Source organism: Vipera berus (assembly GCF_964194415.1).
Source record: "Vipera berus genome assembly, chromosome: 5".
NCBI classification, from domain to species: Eukaryota; Metazoa; Chordata; class Lepidosauria; order Squamata; family Viperidae; genus Vipera; species Vipera berus.
This window is the reverse complement of record NC_138207.1, coordinates 47,058,823-47,081,009: the sequence shown is the minus strand read 5'-3', so window position 1 is coordinate 47,081,009 and position 22,187 is coordinate 47,058,823. Positions and strand designations below refer to the sequence as shown.

Here is a 22,187-nt window from a genome sequence, read left to right as displayed (position 1 = left end):
AAATATAGTTAGAATGTACTGTATTAGCATCTAATTTGGGGAATCAGAAGTTTCACTTGTCAGAAGAATCAGAATGTAATATTAAAACAGCTACTTATTCCCTGCCAAAGGACAAAGTGAGCTATAAATATAACCAACAGGTATTAAAAACAATTTTATATAAAATCTGTAAAATTGATTATAATGCACTGTGCTATACTTTAGAAAGCAGGCTTTAGATGGAATTTTTATTAGAAAATCTCATAACCTTATAGTGAAATGAGAGGAACCAAGGTAGAAGGGACACTAAAGAGAAAAAGGGAAGAGTAAATATTCCCTTTGAAGAACATAATACCTCAAAACTCATTGTGAAAAGAACATAGCAAAGCAAACAGTAGCAGAGGCTATGGTGTTTGTACATAGCCATTAGGTGTGCATTTTATTGTTATAGCTGATTGTTATTATACAAAATATATACAGATGAAAATGCAAAGCTGATAGCAGAGCTTGTGCAGTGGAATTAGGCTGCTTGGCCCCACTACTGATTGTAATGAAAGACAGGTAGAAGGAAGCAGCTAGTATGTGAGTAAGGAACAGTCAGCAGCAGCAGCAGTCTCCAACTTCCAGAACTGAATACAGCCCCACACGTGTATTTAACAAAGCATACTGTAAAGCATACTGTAATATGGAGACATATTAAATCAATATGTCAGGATGAAAGATAGATTAGAGCAGACTTTTGCAAACTAACCCTTCCAGATGTGTTGAGCTATCAATCCTATCATCCGCATCTACTCTAGTGGACTGCTGATTGGCAGTGATAAGACCTGAACACATCTGGAAGGATCAAATTAGGAAAGAATTGTATAGGTTTCAGAGTCGGTTTATGAACCAAATCAAGTTAATATGATGGGGAAAATAGCAAATGTAATCCCAAATGAGAAGGACACATGACATCATGTTTTATAAAATAATTGGTTCATGTAATCGTAATTTCTAAAGCAAATCGAAACTCTCACTTTACCCATAAACATGTATCTGCAGAAGTGGTAGTAAATTCATAAATTGTGCCATCCATAATTGTGAAAACTTACTTTATTAGATATTAGGAAGACAGTCTGCATTCACTGAAATTTTATATGTAGCCTAAGACACTATTTTCAGATATAAAATACCCTTGCATGGAGAATTGCTTCCTCAAACGGGGATAGAAGCCCTTATTTTAACCGGATGGCAAAAGAGCTATAGAGTTCATTGTGATCAGAAAATTGATGTGCAGTTCCTTATTTGCTCCCAGGATAATTTCCCCTAGATCTAAAATTGTATCTGAATTAAGAGAAAATAGAGGAACGAGTTCACCTGTATGTGCAACAAACTGTGATGATGTCAAAATGACGATAGGTTCATAATGGTGTCATCACATAAACGTTGCAAATATTTTATTTATTTATTTAATAGAGTTATATAGCCACCCAGCTCACACATAGCAACTCCAAGTGGAAATTTTGTACAGCACTTAAGGTCTAATATCTGGCACAAGTAAAGTGTGGAATTTACATTATGACATCACAATGCACATTTCTTCATTTTCCGTCTCCTGTAAATGAGATATTGTGGTAGAATGTGGTACAAACTTGCAGGAGGAGTCTTTACGAAAGAGCAAATCAGTCTAGAATCCTTGCTATGCAGGAAGAAGGCCAGAGTGGAACCTCTGTAACCTTTCATAGGGTATATTTAATAGTTATGCAGATTGTGCTTTAGTCTGGCAAGATTCCTGTCTATAGGCCAACAACAATAAAAGTACGCTGAATAAATTCTTGTGTTGTTCTTGGTTCCAAGGAATCAGTATTATAATTATATCTATGTCCTTGGGAGTAGGAAAATATCGTCTGCTGATAGTGAAGGCAAGACTGTAATGGGTTGGATGGTAAATTGGGCTTTACAAGTATTGGCAATCTTACATTCTTTTGAATAAGAAATATATTTTAGTTAGGCAAAATAAAAATAAATTATTTTGTTAATAATATAAGACAGCAGTCATATCTCTATCCATTTTGGCTGAGGAATTCCTCTAACACAAATATCAGAGGCTACTCCTCTAATTTTGCCCCACTTATATTTATCAGCACCAATATCTTTCCCCATGTGGCATTTCTCCATATTAATCATGAAACAAAGTGTAGCTTTCCCCCATGCTGTTTGTGTTGAGCTTCCATATCACAGGAAGACAGTTCTGTCCCTAGCAGTATGGAAAACTTAAGTATGATAGTAATATGCTGTGCATGTTAAATTGAATGGCCACTTTATGGAACCAGCTAATTCCAATGACATCATATACCCAACTGTTGTAAGGAAAAATTAGAGAATAAAAAACAGGTATTAGTAAGGCAATACCAATTATTTTGGCTGACCTGAGTGGCCATTGGAGATGGTCAGGGAACTGAAGTGATTTTTTTTTCTTCTCCTCCGCTACTATTTTGGGCCTTTTGAGAATTAAAGAACATCATTTGAATCGACTTTCATCTGAGGTTAGTCCAACAGAAGTATGGAGGGAGATTGCAGAAATGAAATACGGAAACTAGGAAAATACACTAAGAATAGTTTTTTTTATATCAAATAAAAGAAAAAACAACAAAATATTAAGAAAATGTTTCTTTGAAAAAATTATAATAAAACATCTTAACGGGTGGTACTAAACTTTCTCCAGAAGCAGATTCCAGCAATCTTAATAATATGGCATAATGCAGGGGTCTTCAAACTGGGCCCTTTTATGACTTGTGGACTTCAACTCCTGGCTGAGGAATTCTGGGAGTTGAAGTCCACAAATCATAAAAGGGCCCAGTTTGAAGACCCCTGGCATAATGGATTAGCAAAATGTAAAATAATCTCAAGGGGAAGAGCCATATGTGGCTACAGTGCATATGGCAGTCTGTTTGCATAGCTAATAAATCCTGAGCCAGGCAGTTCCATTTCTAGACTCAATCCAATATTTCCTGAACTTCTTTTGGAGTCCTGAAATATTTATTCCTCATGCAATTCCTACAGCAGAAGTCCTTGAAGCTTGCTTTGTTTGACAAGGTACCCTAATACATATTAAGAGCTGGAAGAAAAAAATCTGAAACTGAAAAAGAAAAATCAGAAGTTACCACGATTGATTATTAAGAGGAAATACCAGTGCAGACTGCCATTAAAAAAGAAATGTGGATTAAATTTTAATATTTGTATATTAGAACAAACCATTTATTTCAGGGGATGAAAAGATGAAAAATAGCCATCTATTTATTAAATATTAACTGTTGCATACTTCTCAATCTAGTGCCTTTCATTTATTAAGATTGTAACTTCTATAATATGGTTGTGCTGATTGGGAGTTCTTAAAAGCTGCTGTATTAATAATTCTGCAGGATTTCTTCAGATGCAGCACTTTTTTTTAGATGTATAATAGCCCAGTCAATTTGTGGGCATCATTTTGGGGAAAGGCTAGTGTATAGTGATAACAATATACTTTGGTATTTTCTTGGTCTGTTATGATTCAGCTTTGAATCTGTTAGAATTTTCACTTTTGCTGCCTGTTTTGTTTTTGAATTTAAATAACAAAGCCTACCTATTTTCCTATTGCCTATTATCTTGATTCAGTATATCTTCATTACTTTATGCCCTCGTGCTGGGCATCTTTCCTACAGTCTATTCAGAATATCCCAAGTGGTCTCATCTCTTGCCATATTACATTTTCCCTTAAGTTGACCTTTGCCAATATATTCAGTGTTAAGTTTCTCCTCTTTCCTCATATTTCTACTCCACATCACTTCTCTTCCTTTTTCGTGTAGTTTCCATGTTGTAGTCCTGAGTTTACACAGCTGTTCCATTATCAGCACCCTTGTATTTATTTTTATTTTTACTTAAACCCTTTAAAAAGGCTTCACTTTTTTTTCAAAGTGCTTTATAAATACCCTAAGTTTTTCCTCTACTAATGATTTCACTAGCACATCCCCATTACTACATCCCCGTTGTGCCTATTCAACATGTCTGTTATGTTGCTGTTATATTCTGTATAGAACCTGGCATGTCCTTGGAGCAAGCATGCTCTGAAGTTGTTCGTTGTTTGTAATGCTTTGACAACTGAAGGGCCCATAGGCTGTTTATCACGGTAATGCTATAGTAACAAAATCATAAAAATAACCCTTTGCAAGTGCTAAGGGAAAGTTCCTTTACAGAAAAAAGAGATTGTTGGCACAGGAAAGGAACACCCAGGTGTATCTCCCTCTATTTTCCCAATAGATTTTTTCCTGTTCCTCTCATGTGGGTTCCCCCTTCCATTCAACACTACTTCTGCTTCTAAGCTGTCTATACATAAAATTCAAAGACAAGGCACAATGTTAAATTTTGCCCTAATCCCACGAGTCCAGAGCCCTCATACATTAATATTACCATGGCATTAAGCATATTGCTATCCAAAACTTAGCTGATCCCTTTGTTTCTCATCTAAGGATACTGGAGCTCTTGGTATTTCTGTAGAGTATCTAGCTGCAGAAAGTAATTAATAGTAATATCGTAACATCAACATCTGGTGACACATCCAGTGAGGCTTCATAGAATTTTTTCTTAGAATAGAATAGAGCTGGAAGGGACCTTGGAGGTCTTCTACTCCAGCCCACTGCTCAAGCAGGAGAACCTATACCATTTCAGACAAGTCCAACAGATTTAGATCCCATTCTGACCTAAACATTTCTACTAAGTAAATTTCCCTGTTTCTAGTTCCGTTTGCACCTTATTTACTAAGTCAGGGAGCAGTGAAAATCTTTGACCCAATTATTTGGTTAAGCACTTTTTCTCTGAATAGCAATCTGAACATAATTTGTAACTTATCTCCTGATTTCTAAAAAAAAGCTAATAATTCTTTTGCACTTAAGTCTGGAGTGATACAAAGTACCCACACTTGTGTGTGTGTGTGTGTGTGTATGCAAACAATTTTTTTTCCAGAGCAAAATACCATTCTTCTGCAGTTTTCTCCAGAAAAGCTGAATTCAGTTGAATGTAACAGCGGAACTGCAAGATATCTTAACACTGGAAAATATTGCCTCCACTTGTTGGAAGCATTAGAATATTACTCCATGTGCTGTGAGAACCTTGGTGCAGATCAGATGGACTCCCTTCCTTGAAGGTAAGAGTGCACTTACAAGAGTTTTTAACAATTGATGCTTACATTGCCATTTGAGCGTGTGAAAGCCCTAATGTAGGATCATGGGGTTGCTGTGATTTTGAGAAGTCTTAAGGAAAAGCACATTATATAGTGATAGGTCAGTGCAGTTTTTTGGGGGGAGGCAATTCATTTTGTAGTTAATTTCCTAGAATAAGAGCTTGTAAATTCTAGGATACGCTCCTTGCCTAGCCTTACTGAATCCAAACAAAGACTCCCATTTGTTTCCCCTTGTAGGGATTCCCCATCCCACCCCAGTTGGATCTTGAGTACATGAGGATTGTCTCCACAAAATGGGCCTGCTTTGTCCATGCAGCCAAGGGAAGAGTGCCTCAGAGAAAGCCCTGGTGTGCATATGACGGTGTTGGCTCCAGGTGTGGTCAGCTAGATCACATTGTCAAAAAGCTTCATGGAACTCATGATGTTTTCATCCTGCCAGAGAAAAGATGGAATCGAGGCCTTAGAAAAAGTGGGAAATTAAGAAGGTATAGCTTTACTGTTACTAAAAATGTTGTTTCAGCACTCTCCTCACAACCTGCCTTGGCTGAAGCAGTATTTTCCAACTTCTTCACCTTACTCCCCCAATTGCGCCACAATAGTATTAATATAAACCAGAGCTAGTAATGAAATATCACTACCTGATCTCACTGATGATGATGATAAAAAGTTCTCATCTATAGAGCAAAGAATAGGACTGGCTGTGCATTTTTTCCTTATTCACTGCTATGAAGGATTAAAATGCCAGGAGGACAATGGTGTTACCTTCTGACAGGATTCAATGAATTCATCGATAGTCACCACACCATCTCTGTTCCGATCCATTTTCTGAAATGTAAATGAAAATTGATGAAGAAACGAAGTAGATTCCTAGAAGACCTTCAAATGCAGAGAAATACCCTATAATATCTTAACACATTTCCAGCCTAGAGACAGCTGGTTTAGCAACATGTCTATGATCTGAAAAGCCTGACTAGTGGAAAATGGCTTTATATCTCTGGTGGTCCCCAGGGGGAGGTCGTTCTCTGTGGGTGCGCCGGATTTGTGGAACCGTTTGCCGGTTGAGCTCCGGATGGCGCCCGACCTTCGCTCCTTCCGACGCGATCTGAAGTCCTACTTGTTCGAACAAGCCGGCCTGGCCTGATGGGTGATGGGTTTGGATTTTAATATTGTTTTAGTGCATTTTAACTTATTGTTGTTAGTTTTGGGCACCTTGTTTAATCTTTTTTAATATTTGTATTCTTGTATTTTTATATGTTTGCCCTGTTCACCGCCCTGAGTCCTTCGGGAGAAGGGCAGTATACAAATAAAATTATTATTATTATTATTATTTTGAAAATATTTAAGGCAGAAAAGCCTTGGAAATTTTAAGATTTGTGAACTTCAACTCCCAGAATTTCCCAAACAGCAAGGGAGTTGATCCACAAGTCTTAAAGTCACCAAGATTGGACACACCTGATTTAAGGAGACAGAAACAATCAAGTTGCTAAAAAAAGTTCATGGACATAATTATAGGAATTATACTATGGGCAGGACTGAGACTGAAGGAACCAGAAGGAAAGGGGAAAGGAGGAAGAGGAAGAGGAAGGCTTTGTCCTCCCAAAAAGGCAGACCAAAGTAATACATACTCTTGACCATGAAAAAAAGTGCAGGATACTGACATGGAAATACTCTACTAAGCTTACCTGGAAAAAATTTTCCACATGTTCCTGGGGTGCCTCTTCTCTCATGACTGGATAAGTGTACTTGCCCATCATGTCATAAATGGATTTCATTATATCCAACATTTCCTGAAAGTCAAAACACAGAAAGAATTATTAGCCAATGTGGCCAGCAGATTCTTACTGAAGCAGATTCAAGCAAAGTTCATCATCTTCTGGCCTTACTGATTTCTGTTACTGTCTGTACCTCTTTGGTGATACAGCCATCTTTGTTCAGATCATAGAGATTGAAGGCCCAACTGAGCCGATCATCTATAGTGCCACGGAGAATAATGGACAAACCAGCCACAAAATCCTGCAAGAGAGACAAGGTGATGAAGAAAGCATGAAATACAGTCTAAGCACTACTACAGTTGTGATATGCTGCAGGAATGTAAAGTAGATCCAGTGACCACAGGTAGTTCTCGACTTACAACAGTTCATTTATTTATTTATTTTTTATTTTAATTCCATTTCTATCCCGCCCTTCTCCGAAGATTCAGGGCGGCTTACAAGCTTAGCAGTAGCCTTCATTCTATGTATATGCCTGCTTATTAGGGCTTTCACACCCCTCCCAAGCGGCATTATTACAAAGTCAGCTTAATTGCCCCCAACAATCTGGGTCCTCATTTTACCTACCTCGGAAGGATGGAAGGCTGAGTCAAGCTTGAGCCTGGTGGGATGCGAACCTGCACATTTAGTGACTGTTCAAAGTTACAATGGCACTGAAAAAGTGACTTTTGACCATTTTTCACACTTACGACCTTTGTAGTATCTTCATGATCACAAGATCAAAATTCAGATGCTTGGCAACTTTCTCATATTTATGACAGTTGCGGGGTTCCAGGGTCATATGATTACCTTTTGTGACCTTCTACCAAGCAAAGTCAATGGGGAAGCCAGATTCATTTAACAACCATGTTACCAACTTAACAACTGCAACGATTCACTTAACAACTGTGGTAAGAAAGGTTGTAAAATGGGGCAAAACTCAATAAGAGTTTTGCTTTGCAACAGAAACTGGTTGTAAGTTGAGAACTACCTGTATAGACTGACAGATTTTATCTATCCATTCATGGTAGAGAAGAATATTTGGATGAAGATACAACTGCTCAAGATTTAGTAGTTTAATACATATAACACAGGTATAGGCAATTATTTTCAACCTCTCCTTTAATTAGAATTGCTGGAAATCTTTGGCATAGTTTTTGTCCTGTTTTTGTATTGTTAGTGATAAACACCCCTTTTAAAATATGTATTCTGTCGTGTGTTAAACCCTGAGGCACATAAATACAGATCCTTTTTTTATAGATATTTTATTAAATTTTTATAGTTACATATCTTTAGTACTTAATAAACAATGTGTTATCTGGGTTCACATATTTAACATGGATAGTAATACAACTTCCATTTCTACTCTCTGTTCCGCTTTTGTAGCCATTTATAAAAATTATCCCATGTTTAAAAATATTCTGTATCTAATTTCCCTTTCATTTTCAATGTAAGCCTATCCATTTCTGCACAATCCAAAATTTTCCTAATTATATCTTCTTCTGATGGTGTTTCTTCATTTTTCCAAAACTCTGCAAATGTAATTCTCGCTGCTGTTAATACATGTTATATTAAGTATATACATTTTTCTCATTGTTCTCTGTAATTATATCTAAGAGAAATAGTTCTGGCTTAAAATGTACATGTTTTCTTAATATTTTCTTTAACCACATGTGTATTTTTCATCAAATTTTTTTTGCTTTAGGCCATGTCCACCAAAGGTGATAATATGTGCCTGGCTTTTGCCTACATTTCCAACAGTTACTAGACAGATACAGATTCTGATAGTACCAGCAGATGGCCTATTATTCAATGATTCGTTGAATGGCAAGGTTCAAAATTAGAATACAGAAGTATGTATTCCTTTTTTTTAAAAAAAAATCTAACTAGACATGGTATTCATCTGAACACAGCATTCTTGGAAGGCAAAGTGACTTCCATCAGCACAAATTCTATTGTAGCCCATCTTTGTGGAGTGAGGTTAAAGGAGGTTAACTGCTTTTTTGCAAAGTTGTGTTATTTATGCTTTCATTTGTCTATAAGAGTCCTGAGTATAACTGCTAAGGTAAATAAAATTTCTTCAAAAATACTAATTACTCTGCAGAAGGCCTATCCCTAGGCATCATTTCTACCTGCCCCGTCAGATCCAGCAGAAGAGACATGCTATGGGTCCTTCAATTAAGGAGTGTCATCTTGCAGGACCCAGGAAATGAGCCTTTTCTATTATAATACATCATTCCTTGGACCCACCTCTGCTGGATTTTGTCAAGGCCTTGAAGAAGTGGTTGTGTTCCCAGCCATGGGAGTCATATTGTCAGAGCCTGTGAGATGGTTATTTTACCACCTTTTTAAAAAAAAAATCCTGACAGTTATATATTTCATTTTACTTTGTTTTTATTGTTTTTGTTCTTTAATTGCTGTGTGTGTGTGTGTGCACGCACGCACGCACGCACACATATACACATAATAAATAAGAGTAGGTACAGTTGCTTTTAGTTTTGTGTTATAGGGGCTCACATATAAATAAATAAGTACATGGAATCTTACCTCAAAACTGACAGAGCCATCGTGATCAGTATCAAATGCGTTGAAAAGAAAAGTTGCATATGTACTAGAATCTAAAAACAGATACATCAAACCTAGTAAGAACTACCATGTATGTATATTTTAGTGGATTTTATTGAATCATTTGATTGTCAGGAAACTTAGAGAAAATAGCTAAGCTGAAACTTTTTTGAAATTGTAGATACCATAACTTGATAATCTCTCACTCTTAGATGCAAAAGATGTAGTTATTTCAACATTTACCATCCTCTTTTGTATACAAGAGAATGTATCAATACAAATACATATCAAATTAAGAATACTTTTAGTAACAAGTGAGCAACAGTGTAAAAATACCATTAAGACCGTATCAGCAACCAATGTAGCATCCTGTTGAATTTTGCTTTCTGTGAAACTAATTGAGAGAGCCATGCAATATAGTGTACTATCTTTTACACGCCAGAAAGGACATCTACAGAAAAAGTATGAAAGCCACAACTAAAAGTCTCCCAAAGTGGAGGCTGAACATTTTATCACTATTCTGATTATGCTGGTGATACTCCATTAGAACGGAGAATACAGTATTCCAAGAATAGTTGTGCACCTTAAGCCCCTCATTTTTCAAATATGAGTCGATAGTTATGCCAGGTTAGAACTGGCATAATAAATTTCTTTTAATTAAAGGAAAGTTAGAAGAAGGAAATAACACATCCAGCTATTGCAAAACTTTAGGATTTGGTGATAATATAACAAGTATCATTTTTACAGAATTGTTCTGTATTACATAATCATGAAGTTCATTTCAAAACAAAGCCTATTTATTTGTAGGATCACTTGACTTTAACCATTTTTGCCCATCCCACCCACTTTCACATGTTGGGTAAGCTTTATATCCTCTCCCTGAGACTATGTTGTCTATTGGGATTTGTTCTGTGGCAGATCCCTTGAAATGATCTCCTCCCTCTGAGTTTAAAATGGCCCAAACATTGTCTGCCTCCCAGAAACCTTTGAAAATCTGCTTTCTGTCCCAGTTATTGGGTCAGGATGATGAATAAATCTGTCTTCTGGAGCTGGTTGCTACTAACGATGTTATCCGATACATTGTTTATAGATAACATACAATTCTGTATGGTTTCTTATCTGTACTTGTTGTTTGTTTGGTTTATATTTAATATGCGCTATCCAAAGTCATGATTACATGAGTTAAATAACTATATATATATATATATCTTTTAAATGAGGAAAATATCAATTTAACATCAGGCAAAGAAAATGGCCAAATTTAAAAGTGTCACAGTTGACAAAGTCACTATTCCTTTGATGTATGATCCAATGAACAGTGTTCACATTTTTTACTTTATCCTGTGAGGGAGACAGAGGATTATTCCAGGGATATATGTTTGGCAATGAAGGTAAGGAAACTATAGCTTAGGATGTAAAGTCTCTCATGTTTTATTTCCAACAACTGCCAGCTCACTCTCCTTACCTAGCTTTGCAACATTTCCAAAATATTAGCTCTTCTGATAAAGGACTTACCTCCCTGTGGGAAGAATTGTGAGTAGATCTGCTTGAAGCTCTCTTCATTAACAATCCCACTAGGGCATTCCTATCAAATAGAAAAGTGTACATTGTTCACTAGTTGGAATTGCTAATCTACAACATCCCAGGTGCGGCAAGCAGTGTTATCTATGAGAAACTGATTTTAGTTTCCCCATCAAACAACAACAGAAAGAGGAATTCTCTCCTTTTGAAGAACTTGGATATTAGTTATCTCCTGGGGTATTGGCAGTGGACAAATGGGAAGGTCAAACTAGGGGCAACAAGTGTAGCAACCAGCCTTAACATTGGCAGAGAAATTAATAGTGGTGGATAGCTGCTATCTTTCAGGATCAAATATAAATAGCAAAGGACCCAGCAGTCAAGAAATATGCTGCAGACTAGCATTTGGTAGGAAAGGTAGGATGAAGATTTGATTTATTTATTTGTTTGTTTCTTTGTTTTTTGGTGTCTTTGAATCAATGTTGACTTCTGATGACTATCTGGACAAATCCTTGCAGTTTTCTTGGCCAGAGTCAGAATTTTGCCATTGCTTTCTTCTTAGGGTGGGGAGAAGGTAACTGGCTCAAAGTCACCCAGCTAGCTTTCTGCCTAAAGTGGGATTAAAACTCACAGCCTGATGCTTCAATCACTACAGCAAAGTGGCTCTCAAACTTGGTAGGATTGCAATGAAGACTTGAAAAAAGTATTTAGGTGCTGTGACATGTTTATACCTGCAAAAGGTTTTCCCTGTGAAAGCAAAAGTTGGACTTTGAAGAGGTAGGATAGAAAGAATATGGAAGGTTTTGGAGTTGCAGAAAACTTCTGAGAATACCATGGAGGAAAATAAGAAAATAAGAATATTGAATTACATGGAACTAAATGGTGTAACTGCAGCTTTATGTGAAAAATAATACAAAAATAGTACAAAGTCATCTGTATAACAATTATCATTCTTTGCTGTTCTATAATGTCTTTAAGCAACTTGATGTGATAAATATATAGCAGGCTTCATTTTTTCCCCCTTTATACTGCTGTGTGTTATGTTGACTAAAATCAAAAGGGAGGTTTATGTCTTCTCCTTCAAGTGTAAAATTCACCCTTCATGTTCTGAAAAATAACTAAATTGGCAACAACAGAGAGTGGATTTTTATCTTGCTTTTAAACTGAAGAGAGAAAAGAAAATGTTGCAGATATAAAATTAATCCTTCCGCACCTACTTACTGTGATCTTCTTCAGGTCTCCAAATAATGAAGATAATGGGAGGATAAAGTAAAATGAAGTGTAGCTGAATGCAGTTTGACCTTCAGAAAGAGGGGGATATATATTTGTTGGAAGTCCCAATAAAGACAGAAGATAGTATAGAGGTCAATTCTGAAGAGAAAACTGCTACCAGAATGGGGTATTAAGTTAGATAATCAGGAAAAAATATCTTATTGCAAAAAAAAGGATTGCAGAATTGTTCACGTTTTTTAGGATATAAATAAGCAATTACCAATGGTATAATAACATGAGCATATAGTAAATAAATAATTATGGTGGTTCATTTAAAAAAGAAGCAACTCAAGAGAATGCAGAGAAGGAAAGAAGGAAATGCCAGCTAGAAAGGGGAGAGAGTCTTTTCAACTCACATTCTTGAAACCTCGGTATAAGACTTGTAGCTCTTTGCGGCTGAACTTAGTTTGTTCCTGTAGTTGTTCCAGACCCTCAGGCCGATGACAAACAGTGGAGAGCTCAAGCTCATCCTCTATGCTGTCTGTGGGAAAAAGAAGAACCTCAGAAGTATAGTAAGGCACAACCTCAGTTTCTTCCTCCCTTTGCTCACTCCATCTTCTTTCCTCTTGCAGATACTGATTTTTTTTCCCAATCCTCAGACTGACACAAAAGGGCTCATTACATTTGACTGAACGTAAGAATAAATGCCTCTTTTTATTTTCTGGTAAAAGAATCTATTTTAAATATGTATGCATGCTACAGAACCTCTGAAGATACAGTCTTAAAACAGAGGCATAGTAAGAAATTCAGAGCCCCAGTGATCACACCATAGGCTAGAGGAGGAGTAGACTTCTAGTCTATTCATAATAGAGCAGTATCAACCAGGTTCCCCTGCTTGTTATGCTTAAAAGGAATCAAAATGAGAAAAATAAATTTCAGGATAGGTTTAGATGGGAACTGGAGGCCACAGCTTACCCTATCATCCATGAGCACAAGAAATGAATAATATATGTTTGCCACTTCCCTGTACAATAATAACTTCGGGGATTTACATTCAATTAGATGAGAAAACACATGAAAAATGTGGAATGTTGTTAGACTACCTAAAGGCATATAAATCTTCAAACAGGTGGGAGAAATATTTACAGTAGGCAGCAAAGCTACAAATATGCTTTGAATACTCAAAGAGCTGTTGCACCTGAAAGATATTCCTTCATTATCCAACACTGCCCTAAGGCCAAACTCAACAGTTTCTTAGTGATTTAATGCAGACAAACAAAATGAAATGTCTCACCTTCTAAGACAGAGGGTAGAAAGTTTCAGGAATTAAAAAACATTGTCTTTTTGTTAAATTGCTGATAGATCATTCATTAGTTGCAAGGCAAGTAAAACCATAAACTAATTCACAAAAGCCAAGAGAATAAAAGTTAGAGGTGCAACACACAAGCATTGCTACATATGTCTCTCTCTGCCAGTTTTCTAGACTCAAACACAAATATGTAAAAAGAAATCTGAAGCTGTGGAACTCTAATCCTTATCCTTTAGTCCCTATGCATATTGACATCGGTAAATCACAGATTCTCAAGGATATTTAGCCAATCACAGCAATGAACTTAATAAGCTATTGAGAATTGCAAAAGAACCCTTGTATTCTCAATTTAAGACAATTTTCAGTACATTGCTTGAAGTATATATGGAAGGGAAGTGTGTGAGTGCAGATAAATACATATACAATAGATATATTGCAAAGGTCCCTAATGAATTTATTTTTCCCAGGGGCTAGGATAAAAAAGTATTTCAAAATCAGAAAAGAGTGGAAAGAAAAACAGTTTATTTCTTATCATTTGGACTATTTAAACTTTGCACAGATCACTAAAACATCCTGAAAGAATAGGCCAGGCTTTGGCAGTAGCATACAACTATTATTACTGGTAATGAGTTGAACAATATGCTGAAAGTGGACATTAAGTACATTCTTAACTTGTGTCTGGCATGATGTTAATAAATACAGAACAAACCTGTCTTACAAAGCTTGGTTTACAATAGGCAGAGGAAAGGATCCATCTCTCAACAAGAGTTAGCCAGTACTTTAGGAATAAATACACAAACCTTGATGCCCATAATGGTTCTGCACACTGTAGTAAGCACTTAGAGAAGGTAACAAAGACCCAATTCCACCACAAAGCAATGGTATAATATTAGTGGCTCAAATCAGAAAATCTGCCTTGGGTATCCATTTTGTATCTTAGGTGTTACTAACATGTAATTATTATTACAATATACATTTGATCTAAAATTTGTTTTAAGAAAAGAACTATCTAAGGATTTTATATAAATTCTGTACAGAGGGAATCCTTTTCCCCCCTTCCTGGATATTGTAATGTCACAGCACAGAGAAAATAAAGAGGCACAAAGTATCACTTGCTTTCGCTGATTGAGGGGATGGATTTAGGCTGGCGGCAGCAGGGCAGCAGCTTGAGGAACCGCTGCTTCAAGGCTTTTTTAGCATGACCAGATGGATTGCCTGCAAGAAAATGACAAGCGCCACAAGGAATTAACACATCACGGCGTCTCTTATCTACCCCAATCATTCCCTCTGAGTGTCAGCCATAATAAGCATGGAATGAATCAAAGAAGACAAACATGCATAACCTCAGTGCTGCCACACACAAAAAAGAGTCCAACTCGGTTACAGCACAAAACTCTCCTAAAACAAATAATCATTCCTCTCAATCAAAGTGGATTGTAGGAAACAATAAGTAAAAAGATGAGAAAGGAAAAGAGCACAGATGTTTATGTATCCTCTTTTTCTGCCAGCAGCATTTAGAAGCCACAATTTAGCAGTCTCAAATCCAAGTACTGAGCATGCAGTGAAATCATGAAAAAACTTCATATCTGGGCAGTGTAATACACACTGGCAGATTTTGTGGATTCAAGGAATTGATACTTGGAAACATACTGTTATCCCCTGCTGCACAATTGCTAGATAGTTAATAAAAATAATAGTATAGTTGAATCCTGCCACATTCTCAGCTCAGGCATGAAAATTAAACAATCGCAAGGTGACTTTTTGTTTGTTTATTTCTTCACGCCATTTGTAGTTTTGTATATTAAGGAGGCACAAAACTACATTTGTGACCATATTGATGCAGGTCTTAGTTTTAAAATGTAATTCTAAATTTGAGAACACTAAAAGGCAATTAGTTATATAGGCATAAGTCTGGAGCAGGTGTAAAAAGATTTAAAACAAAAATTAGAAAACAACATGGTTAATTCATTTGAGCAAAAGCACTGAGAATGCAGCAACTGATCATGCATTTTAAAAGAATAAGTGGTATAGGAAACCACGTACACTGTATTTCATTCATTTTTGCTGTCCTGGCTTTCATCAGTTCATTACCTACTCTCTTGGCAGCTACTTCTAACCACAGATAATAATTGCAGTTGAAATAGTAACTTTAAAAACTAGTCACTCTTTCTCTTACACACACATTTTTGTCCTTGTTGAGATCTAATGCACATGTTAAACTAGTTGATATCTACCACGATATTAACTAGGAAGAGACAGATGATTCCTACACAGAATATGTACATCACCCTTTTATAAGCACACACCTGGAAACCTTAGCTGCGTTTGCAGCAGTTGATAACCACACAGCTTTACGATCAAATTGCCCAGAAAATAACCTCTAAATGGGTAATAAATAATAAATCAGCCCAGAAGCAAATATAGCTTCATTCTGATCTGCAATTTCAAGATAAAAAGTACTGCATAAGAATCTGTCAGTTTCATTTTTCCATGGTTAGAGTTCCTGTAAGTTGTTTAATAAGTTATGTAGGGACATCTAAAGAGTATCAAGCATGACTTTGGTGAGCCATAGTTTATTTATTTATTTATTTTGCTAGTATACCTTTAATTTTCAAAAATGGCTACAAGAGCTATATTATCCCTTTGCTGTCTTGAACAGAAGTCCACCACATGTCTTTATTTGTCCATATCTTGGGCTTTGGTCCTTTTTAATCCTGGACTGTAAAAATATTTTCACCCCATTTCTAAGCAGTAACCTGAATAGCAGAAGCTTCCTACTTCAGCCTGTTCTTTCACGCCAGTTTTTGCCACCTCTGATTCTTTGTTTATTCTCCTGTAATGCTCCACAAATGTTAGCTCTGGTGACAATTTTGATATGTTACCTTTACATTTAGTGTGTGTGTTTGGGGCGGGGTGGGGGTGGGGGGCTATTATCCCTTTCTGTTACATGCTACTATATTCTATTATAGGATTGCTTGCTTCATGGTATAGACTTTAAACTCTCAGCTAACCTGAACTCTCTAGTCACCTTCTTAGAAAGTAATCATATGAAAAAATATTATCAATGGGATCATATGAAAAACTAATCACCAGCTTAAAGGAAGCTGGGATGCCAAATGAAGAATTTACTATAAAACTTCAAAAAGAACACAGCTACATAAGTATCTACATCCCAAGTCATACTCATACCTCCTTCAATGAACATAGTGAAAAGAATTTCCTTCCTAAGGAGAATCTGCTTTACAAGAGTAATAAAGCCACTGTAGTACTGTGGTTAAAGTGTGAACTAGCACCAAGGAGACTCAGATTCAAGGCCACCCTTAGCTATGGAAACTCACAGGATGATTTTCAGCCAGTCCTCCTCTCTTAGCTTAAGCTATCTCAAATGCTGTTATGGGAATAAAATGAAGGGAAATTCCCAGGTAAACTGCATAAAGCTCTGGGGGGGAAATGGATATCATTCTAACTAATTAATAACATACTGCCTACTGAACAATTATTATAGTCCCTCTAAGGTCAGCCATTAAACATATAATTTACCCCAGAAAATATGTTCAAAGATAGAGTGAATTAACTTATTATATTTTTCATATTAAAATCACCTTCTGAAAGCTAACAGTTCACTTAAGAATCAATCAGTGGAACAACCTGCCTCCAGAAGCTGTGAATGCTCCAACAGTGGAAGTCTCTAAGAAGAGATTGGACAGCCATTTGTCTGAAATGGTATAGGGTTTCCTGCCTGAGCAGGGGGTTGGACTAGATGACCTCCAAGGTACCTTCCAACAACATCATCATCATCATCATCATTATCATCATTCCTCTGTTAAGGTGTTTCAGCATTACAAATGAATGTGTTGGCATATTTGTTGCAAAGAAAGACACATTTTTGGGTTTGGGGAATGTTGGGAGGACACAGAACAAATAATATGCATTGTTATAATATACAGAGAGGCATAACACGACAACCAATGCAACTCTTCTTTTTTTCTGCAGAAACAATGCAAAAACCTTAATCAAATTATAAACTCTTACAATTTATCCAAAGTCATCCACCTAAAAAAAACACCACTGCACAGCCATGCATTATGTATACATTAAAAACTGTCTGTTGAAAAAGGACTCGAGTTTATTTTTTCTTTATCAAAATGAGATGAGATGGAAGCCAACATTTTTCCTGCATTGTGGGGTTTGTTTGTTTACGGGTCTTATACAACCACCTATCTCATACAATGACTCTGGGTGGCTCATTACAATCTATAAAACACAATTAAAAACCCTTCCCCTAGGTTTTACTTCTTACGTTTAACCTCCAGGTCAACCAGTTCTTTATTTATGTATGCAATATGCATAATATGTTATTTGAAATCAGTGAAAGGAAAATAATTGAAGGGGGAAAGTGTAATGACTGAAATAGAATAAAACTATTCTATAACAAGACACTAGCTTTGTTGCAGGTGCCAGGAGAAAGCCTGGTTTTTGGAGTTCTGTCCTGTTATCTAGGAATAGGAACCTGATGGACCTGAGGAAGTGTAGAGGGTTCTCAAGACTGTAAGGTTGGTCATCTGTTAGATCCACGTCCCTCTTGACTGATTAAAGCTGCCTGGGGAGTGTCATGTGAGCTGGTTCTGGTGGTGGTGAGTTCTTCCTTGGGTGAGAGGATTGTTCCTTCATCTCTTAAGGAGGCCCTTGTCCCTATCCTCAAGAAATCTTCACATATATTATTATAATGGTATATTGTGGTTTTTCTTTGCCATATTTCTTTCACATCTTTGTTAGAATACTCTTTGTGTATCTACATCTCTATCGCCATTATGCTTACGTTTTACTCCTTTTTAGATAATATAAAATAAATAATAAAAAAGAGCCATCGCTTTCCCTGATATCTAACCTCCCCTTTTTAGGTAAGGTGCTGGAAGTGGTCATGCAAAAGGACCCTGAACGAGGTGGATTACATGGAACCCTTTCAGTGGGGATTCAGGCCTGAATATGAGAGGTTATGCTGTTAGGTGATCTCTGCAGGAGCTGTAGGGTAGTTGTGCACCCATCTTGGCTCTGTTTATCTCTCAGCAGCCTTTAATGCCATCGCCATAGTTACCGTCTGGATCAGCTCTAAGGCTTAGGGATGGAGATACTGTATTATGCTGGTTTTCCTCCTTTCTCCATAATCAGTACCCATCAGTGGTGATTGGAGATATCCTGCTCTTGACTCCTACTGTGTGAGGTGCTGTAGAGTTCAGTGCTCTCTCCATTCCTATTTATATTTACAGGAAGACACTGGATAAGCTCATGCATCATCATGGGATGAGGTATCATCATTACATTGATGATACTCAGTTATACATCTCTGGCCCTGACAAACTGAGAAACTCTGTTGATGTCATATCCTGATGCCTGGGGGTGCCAGGAGTCTGGATGAGGCACAAAAGTCTTCACTGGAGCTCTGGCAAGATGGAATGGCTGTGGGTTTGGGGCCTGCCAATTTGGGTTCTATATCATCTTTCATCCTAAGTAGAGTTGCACTGCCCCAAACAGACCCAGTACGCAATTTGGGGGTCTGCTTGGAGATCATCCTGAACTCATGACTCCTGTTTGAACAACAGGTGAGAGTCATGACTAGAAGGGCCTTTGCACAACTTCATGTTGTGCCCCAGTTGCACCCATGTCTGTATTGGGAGGCTTTGCTTATGGTCACGTATGCTCTAGTCAACTCCTGAATAGATTACAGTAGTGCATTCTACATGGGGCTGCCTTTGAAGAATAACTGGAAGCGTTAGCTGGTACAGAATGCTATGTGGCCCTAGAGTGGTATTTGTTATACTTCTGCTCTATGAGCTGTACTAGTATGCAGTTTGCTTCTGGCTCCAATTCAAGGTGCTACTTTTAACTTTTAAAGCCTTTCATGTTGTTAAGATAGGTTATTTGAGGGACCACTCTTCCTGATTACATCAAGTCTACCAGAAGCATATTGCAGGTCCTTGTCATTTAGGGAGTTATTTTTGATGGGACTCAGGAGATGAGCATTTTCTATCATGGTACCTGCTCTGTAGTACCTTAAACTCTAGTACCTAAACTACTGGTAATTTTCATTCAGACATGTTGAATGGGAGGTATGGCCTTATGGGTTACTCAGTTGACTCATATTATGGCATACAAGCAATTGACTATAATTTATTGACACTAAATTTAGCACCTATTTCTAATGCCAGATGAAGACACTATGATTCTCAAATGCTTTAAATTGTTTTTCACTATGTGTTATATTGCTATTTTATTGCTTCTGTCATTGTCCCTTATTTTGATATTAAGTATTTATATTTTAAATATATTTTTGAAATGACAGACCATTCTGATGAATATAAATGAACGTGTTAAAATACATAAAGCATATGAATAAAATATTAGAGAAAAAGAAAGGAAGATTGCTCCAAACAATGGAACAGAACAGGTTAAGTTACTCCAGTTTTTCTGCAGCAGTTATAAGTCCCTTATGCCTCCGCTTGTGACTTCAACCCTGAAAATATAAACTAATAATAGTGCGTTATCCCATTCTTACCTAAATGAGAATTCATGCCTCTTGCTGTCTATGTTACAATTGTATTTCATTTTTTTCCCTGTACTAACCTTTATTCTAGTGACAGGTTTCTTCTGTTTCACATTAATTGCCCTGTACACCGCCCCGAGTCCCTTGGGAGAGGGGCGGTATATAAATCCAAATAAATAAATAAATACTTATGGCTGGTGAAAAGCACTATGCCTTTATATTTTTATACTGCTGGAAAGGGCAAAAAAGTATAATATTATTTTAAATCCTAAATAAATATTATATCACTAACATTGGTCAGTACCCTTAAAAAACATCTGCTATAAGGCTCAGCTTATACAGAGGTTAGGTGGCACCAAGTGGATCCCCAAAAGAACCCCTTGCAAAACTGTTCATCTCATGGCAGGTGATAGGCAAAGAAGACAAACCTATTGGTGAGAAGCTAATAAAAGTAAAATAAACTGAAATCTTAGAGTAAGCAAATGAGAACAAACCTGGAATGTTCATAACTTTTGTTATCTCATGTAAATTTCTCATCATTGCTTTGGCTTTTTGCAACTGGGCTTGGCAGCTTTTTGATATGGCTAAAAATTCCTCTTTAAGGTAAATATGATAGAGAATTCTCAGTAATTATATGCTGCATTTGCAAAACATGATAAGAAAGGTATTTTTTAAATATATTTTGGTTCATTTTCCATGAAAATAAATTCCAAAGAGGAGCCATGGAACAAATAGGAAGCATCAAAACAGCTAAAGGCATGCCACTCTAATTGAAAATGTGTGTTTCTGATAAAATGTGTGCTTTTCTTTTAAAGAGAAGCTGGTCTATACTAAAATTTACTAAATTTATAATTTGGATTTCCTCACAGACATTACAAGAGGAAATCACTGTTATTCTCAGAAGCTCCATGATGCCTAATATTACCAATGTTTATGTTGAACATGAACTCAAACAAGAAAGCTGCATTTTAAAAACAAGGCAGGTCCTGGAAGCGCCTTTTCTGATCTCTCCAGCAAATGGTTGACATATGCCAGGGTTCCCATTCTGCATCCAAGATGTTTTGGAAGTTGCTGGGAAGTTTAAAGAAGCACTAACCTACATCTTTTTTGTGGTGATGGTGGGGATTAGTGGTAGCTTCTTACCACCTTAATTCACATTTTTATTCCACAGCTGGCTCTCTAATTGTGCCCTTCTTCCTAGTGCACAGAATCACACTTGTCAATTTCAATCAGGACTTTTGTCTAGTATCCACTGCAGACTTGATTATGTGCAAGCTTCTTGTAGTTGGACTTTTATCTCTTCTTTCCTCCCTGCAAGCTCTGTCACATCCTCACTTAGGCACACACTTACTCTGTTTCCTGCCAATTGTTCTTCTGAATTATTGATGCCAGCATTTTAAGAGCCACAATCAATAACACCAGATTTTCAATCTGCCCTATAGACCCTCTCTCTTCCTATTAATACGTCCAGGTTTTGGACCACCAATGTGTTAGCCAGTTTGAAGCTTGTGGGTAGTAGAAAAGATGGCAATGTCCTTCAAAAGAATGGGTTCCAAGGACACCACTCCAGATGCCATTAATCCCTGGCATTGCCTGGCATGGTTTGTGGTGGAGCCTTCCTAAACTATTAAAACACTTTTGTATACATTTACAAAAAGCTTTTATCAGAAGTTGTTTAAACTTAGTGTTTACGTGTGATTAGCTTACACTCACAGCTTGCCTATTGAAGCACTCCCAGTAGTCCTCAGCTTATGACCAGTCACTTAATAGCCATTTGAAGTTATGACAGACCTCCCCAAAGCTACTTACAACCTATTTTCAGGTTTCTGGCAAAAAACACACATTGAGGAAAATTGATTCGTTTAACAACCATGGCATTCACTTAATGACTATGCCAATTACTTAATGACCATCAAAAAAATGTCAAAAAATTGGGTCCAGTCAAAGGATTTCTCAACTTACAATTTCAACAACCTACGACTGTAATTCCACACTCAATTATGGTCATAAATCAAGGATTACCTGTATAGCTTTTCAGCAGCTATTATAAGCGATGACTATTTAACAAGCTAAACTTCCTTTTAGTAATTTCATCTTAGACCTTCTTCATCTCCATTC

The 22,187-nt window shown here is 36.9% G+C and overlaps 1 protein-coding gene across 5 annotated transcripts in view; it reads right to left on the bottom strand.

Moving 5' to 3' along the window:
• Nucleotides 1–5,560: 5,560 nt before the first annotated feature.
• Nucleotides 5,561–22,187, bottom strand: part of KCNIP2 (potassium voltage-gated channel interacting protein 2) — a gene marked incomplete at both ends in the record, with an annotated part of 124,284 nt that continues 107,657 nt past the window's right edge. For 3 of the 5 annotated variants that reach the window (XM_081328958.1, XM_081328956.1, XM_081328957.1), the window contains 8 exons: nt 5,561–5,608; nt 5,939–6,001; nt 6,859–6,963; nt 7,082–7,189; nt 9,472–9,542; nt 11,005–11,074; nt 12,636–12,756; nt 14,641–14,743. In XM_081328958.1, coding sequence (XP_081185084.1) covers nt 5,561–5,608; nt 5,939–6,001; nt 6,859–6,963; nt 7,082–7,189; nt 9,472–9,542; nt 11,005–11,074; nt 12,636–12,756; nt 14,641–14,743 — 689 coding nt within the window. Of the gene's footprint in view, nt 5,609–5,938; nt 6,002–6,858; nt 6,964–7,081; nt 7,190–9,471; nt 9,543–11,004; nt 11,075–12,635; nt 12,820–14,640; nt 14,744–22,187 lie in introns of all 5 variants that reach the window. The other 2 variants (XM_081328955.1, XM_081328959.1) reach the window with 2 other exon arrangements.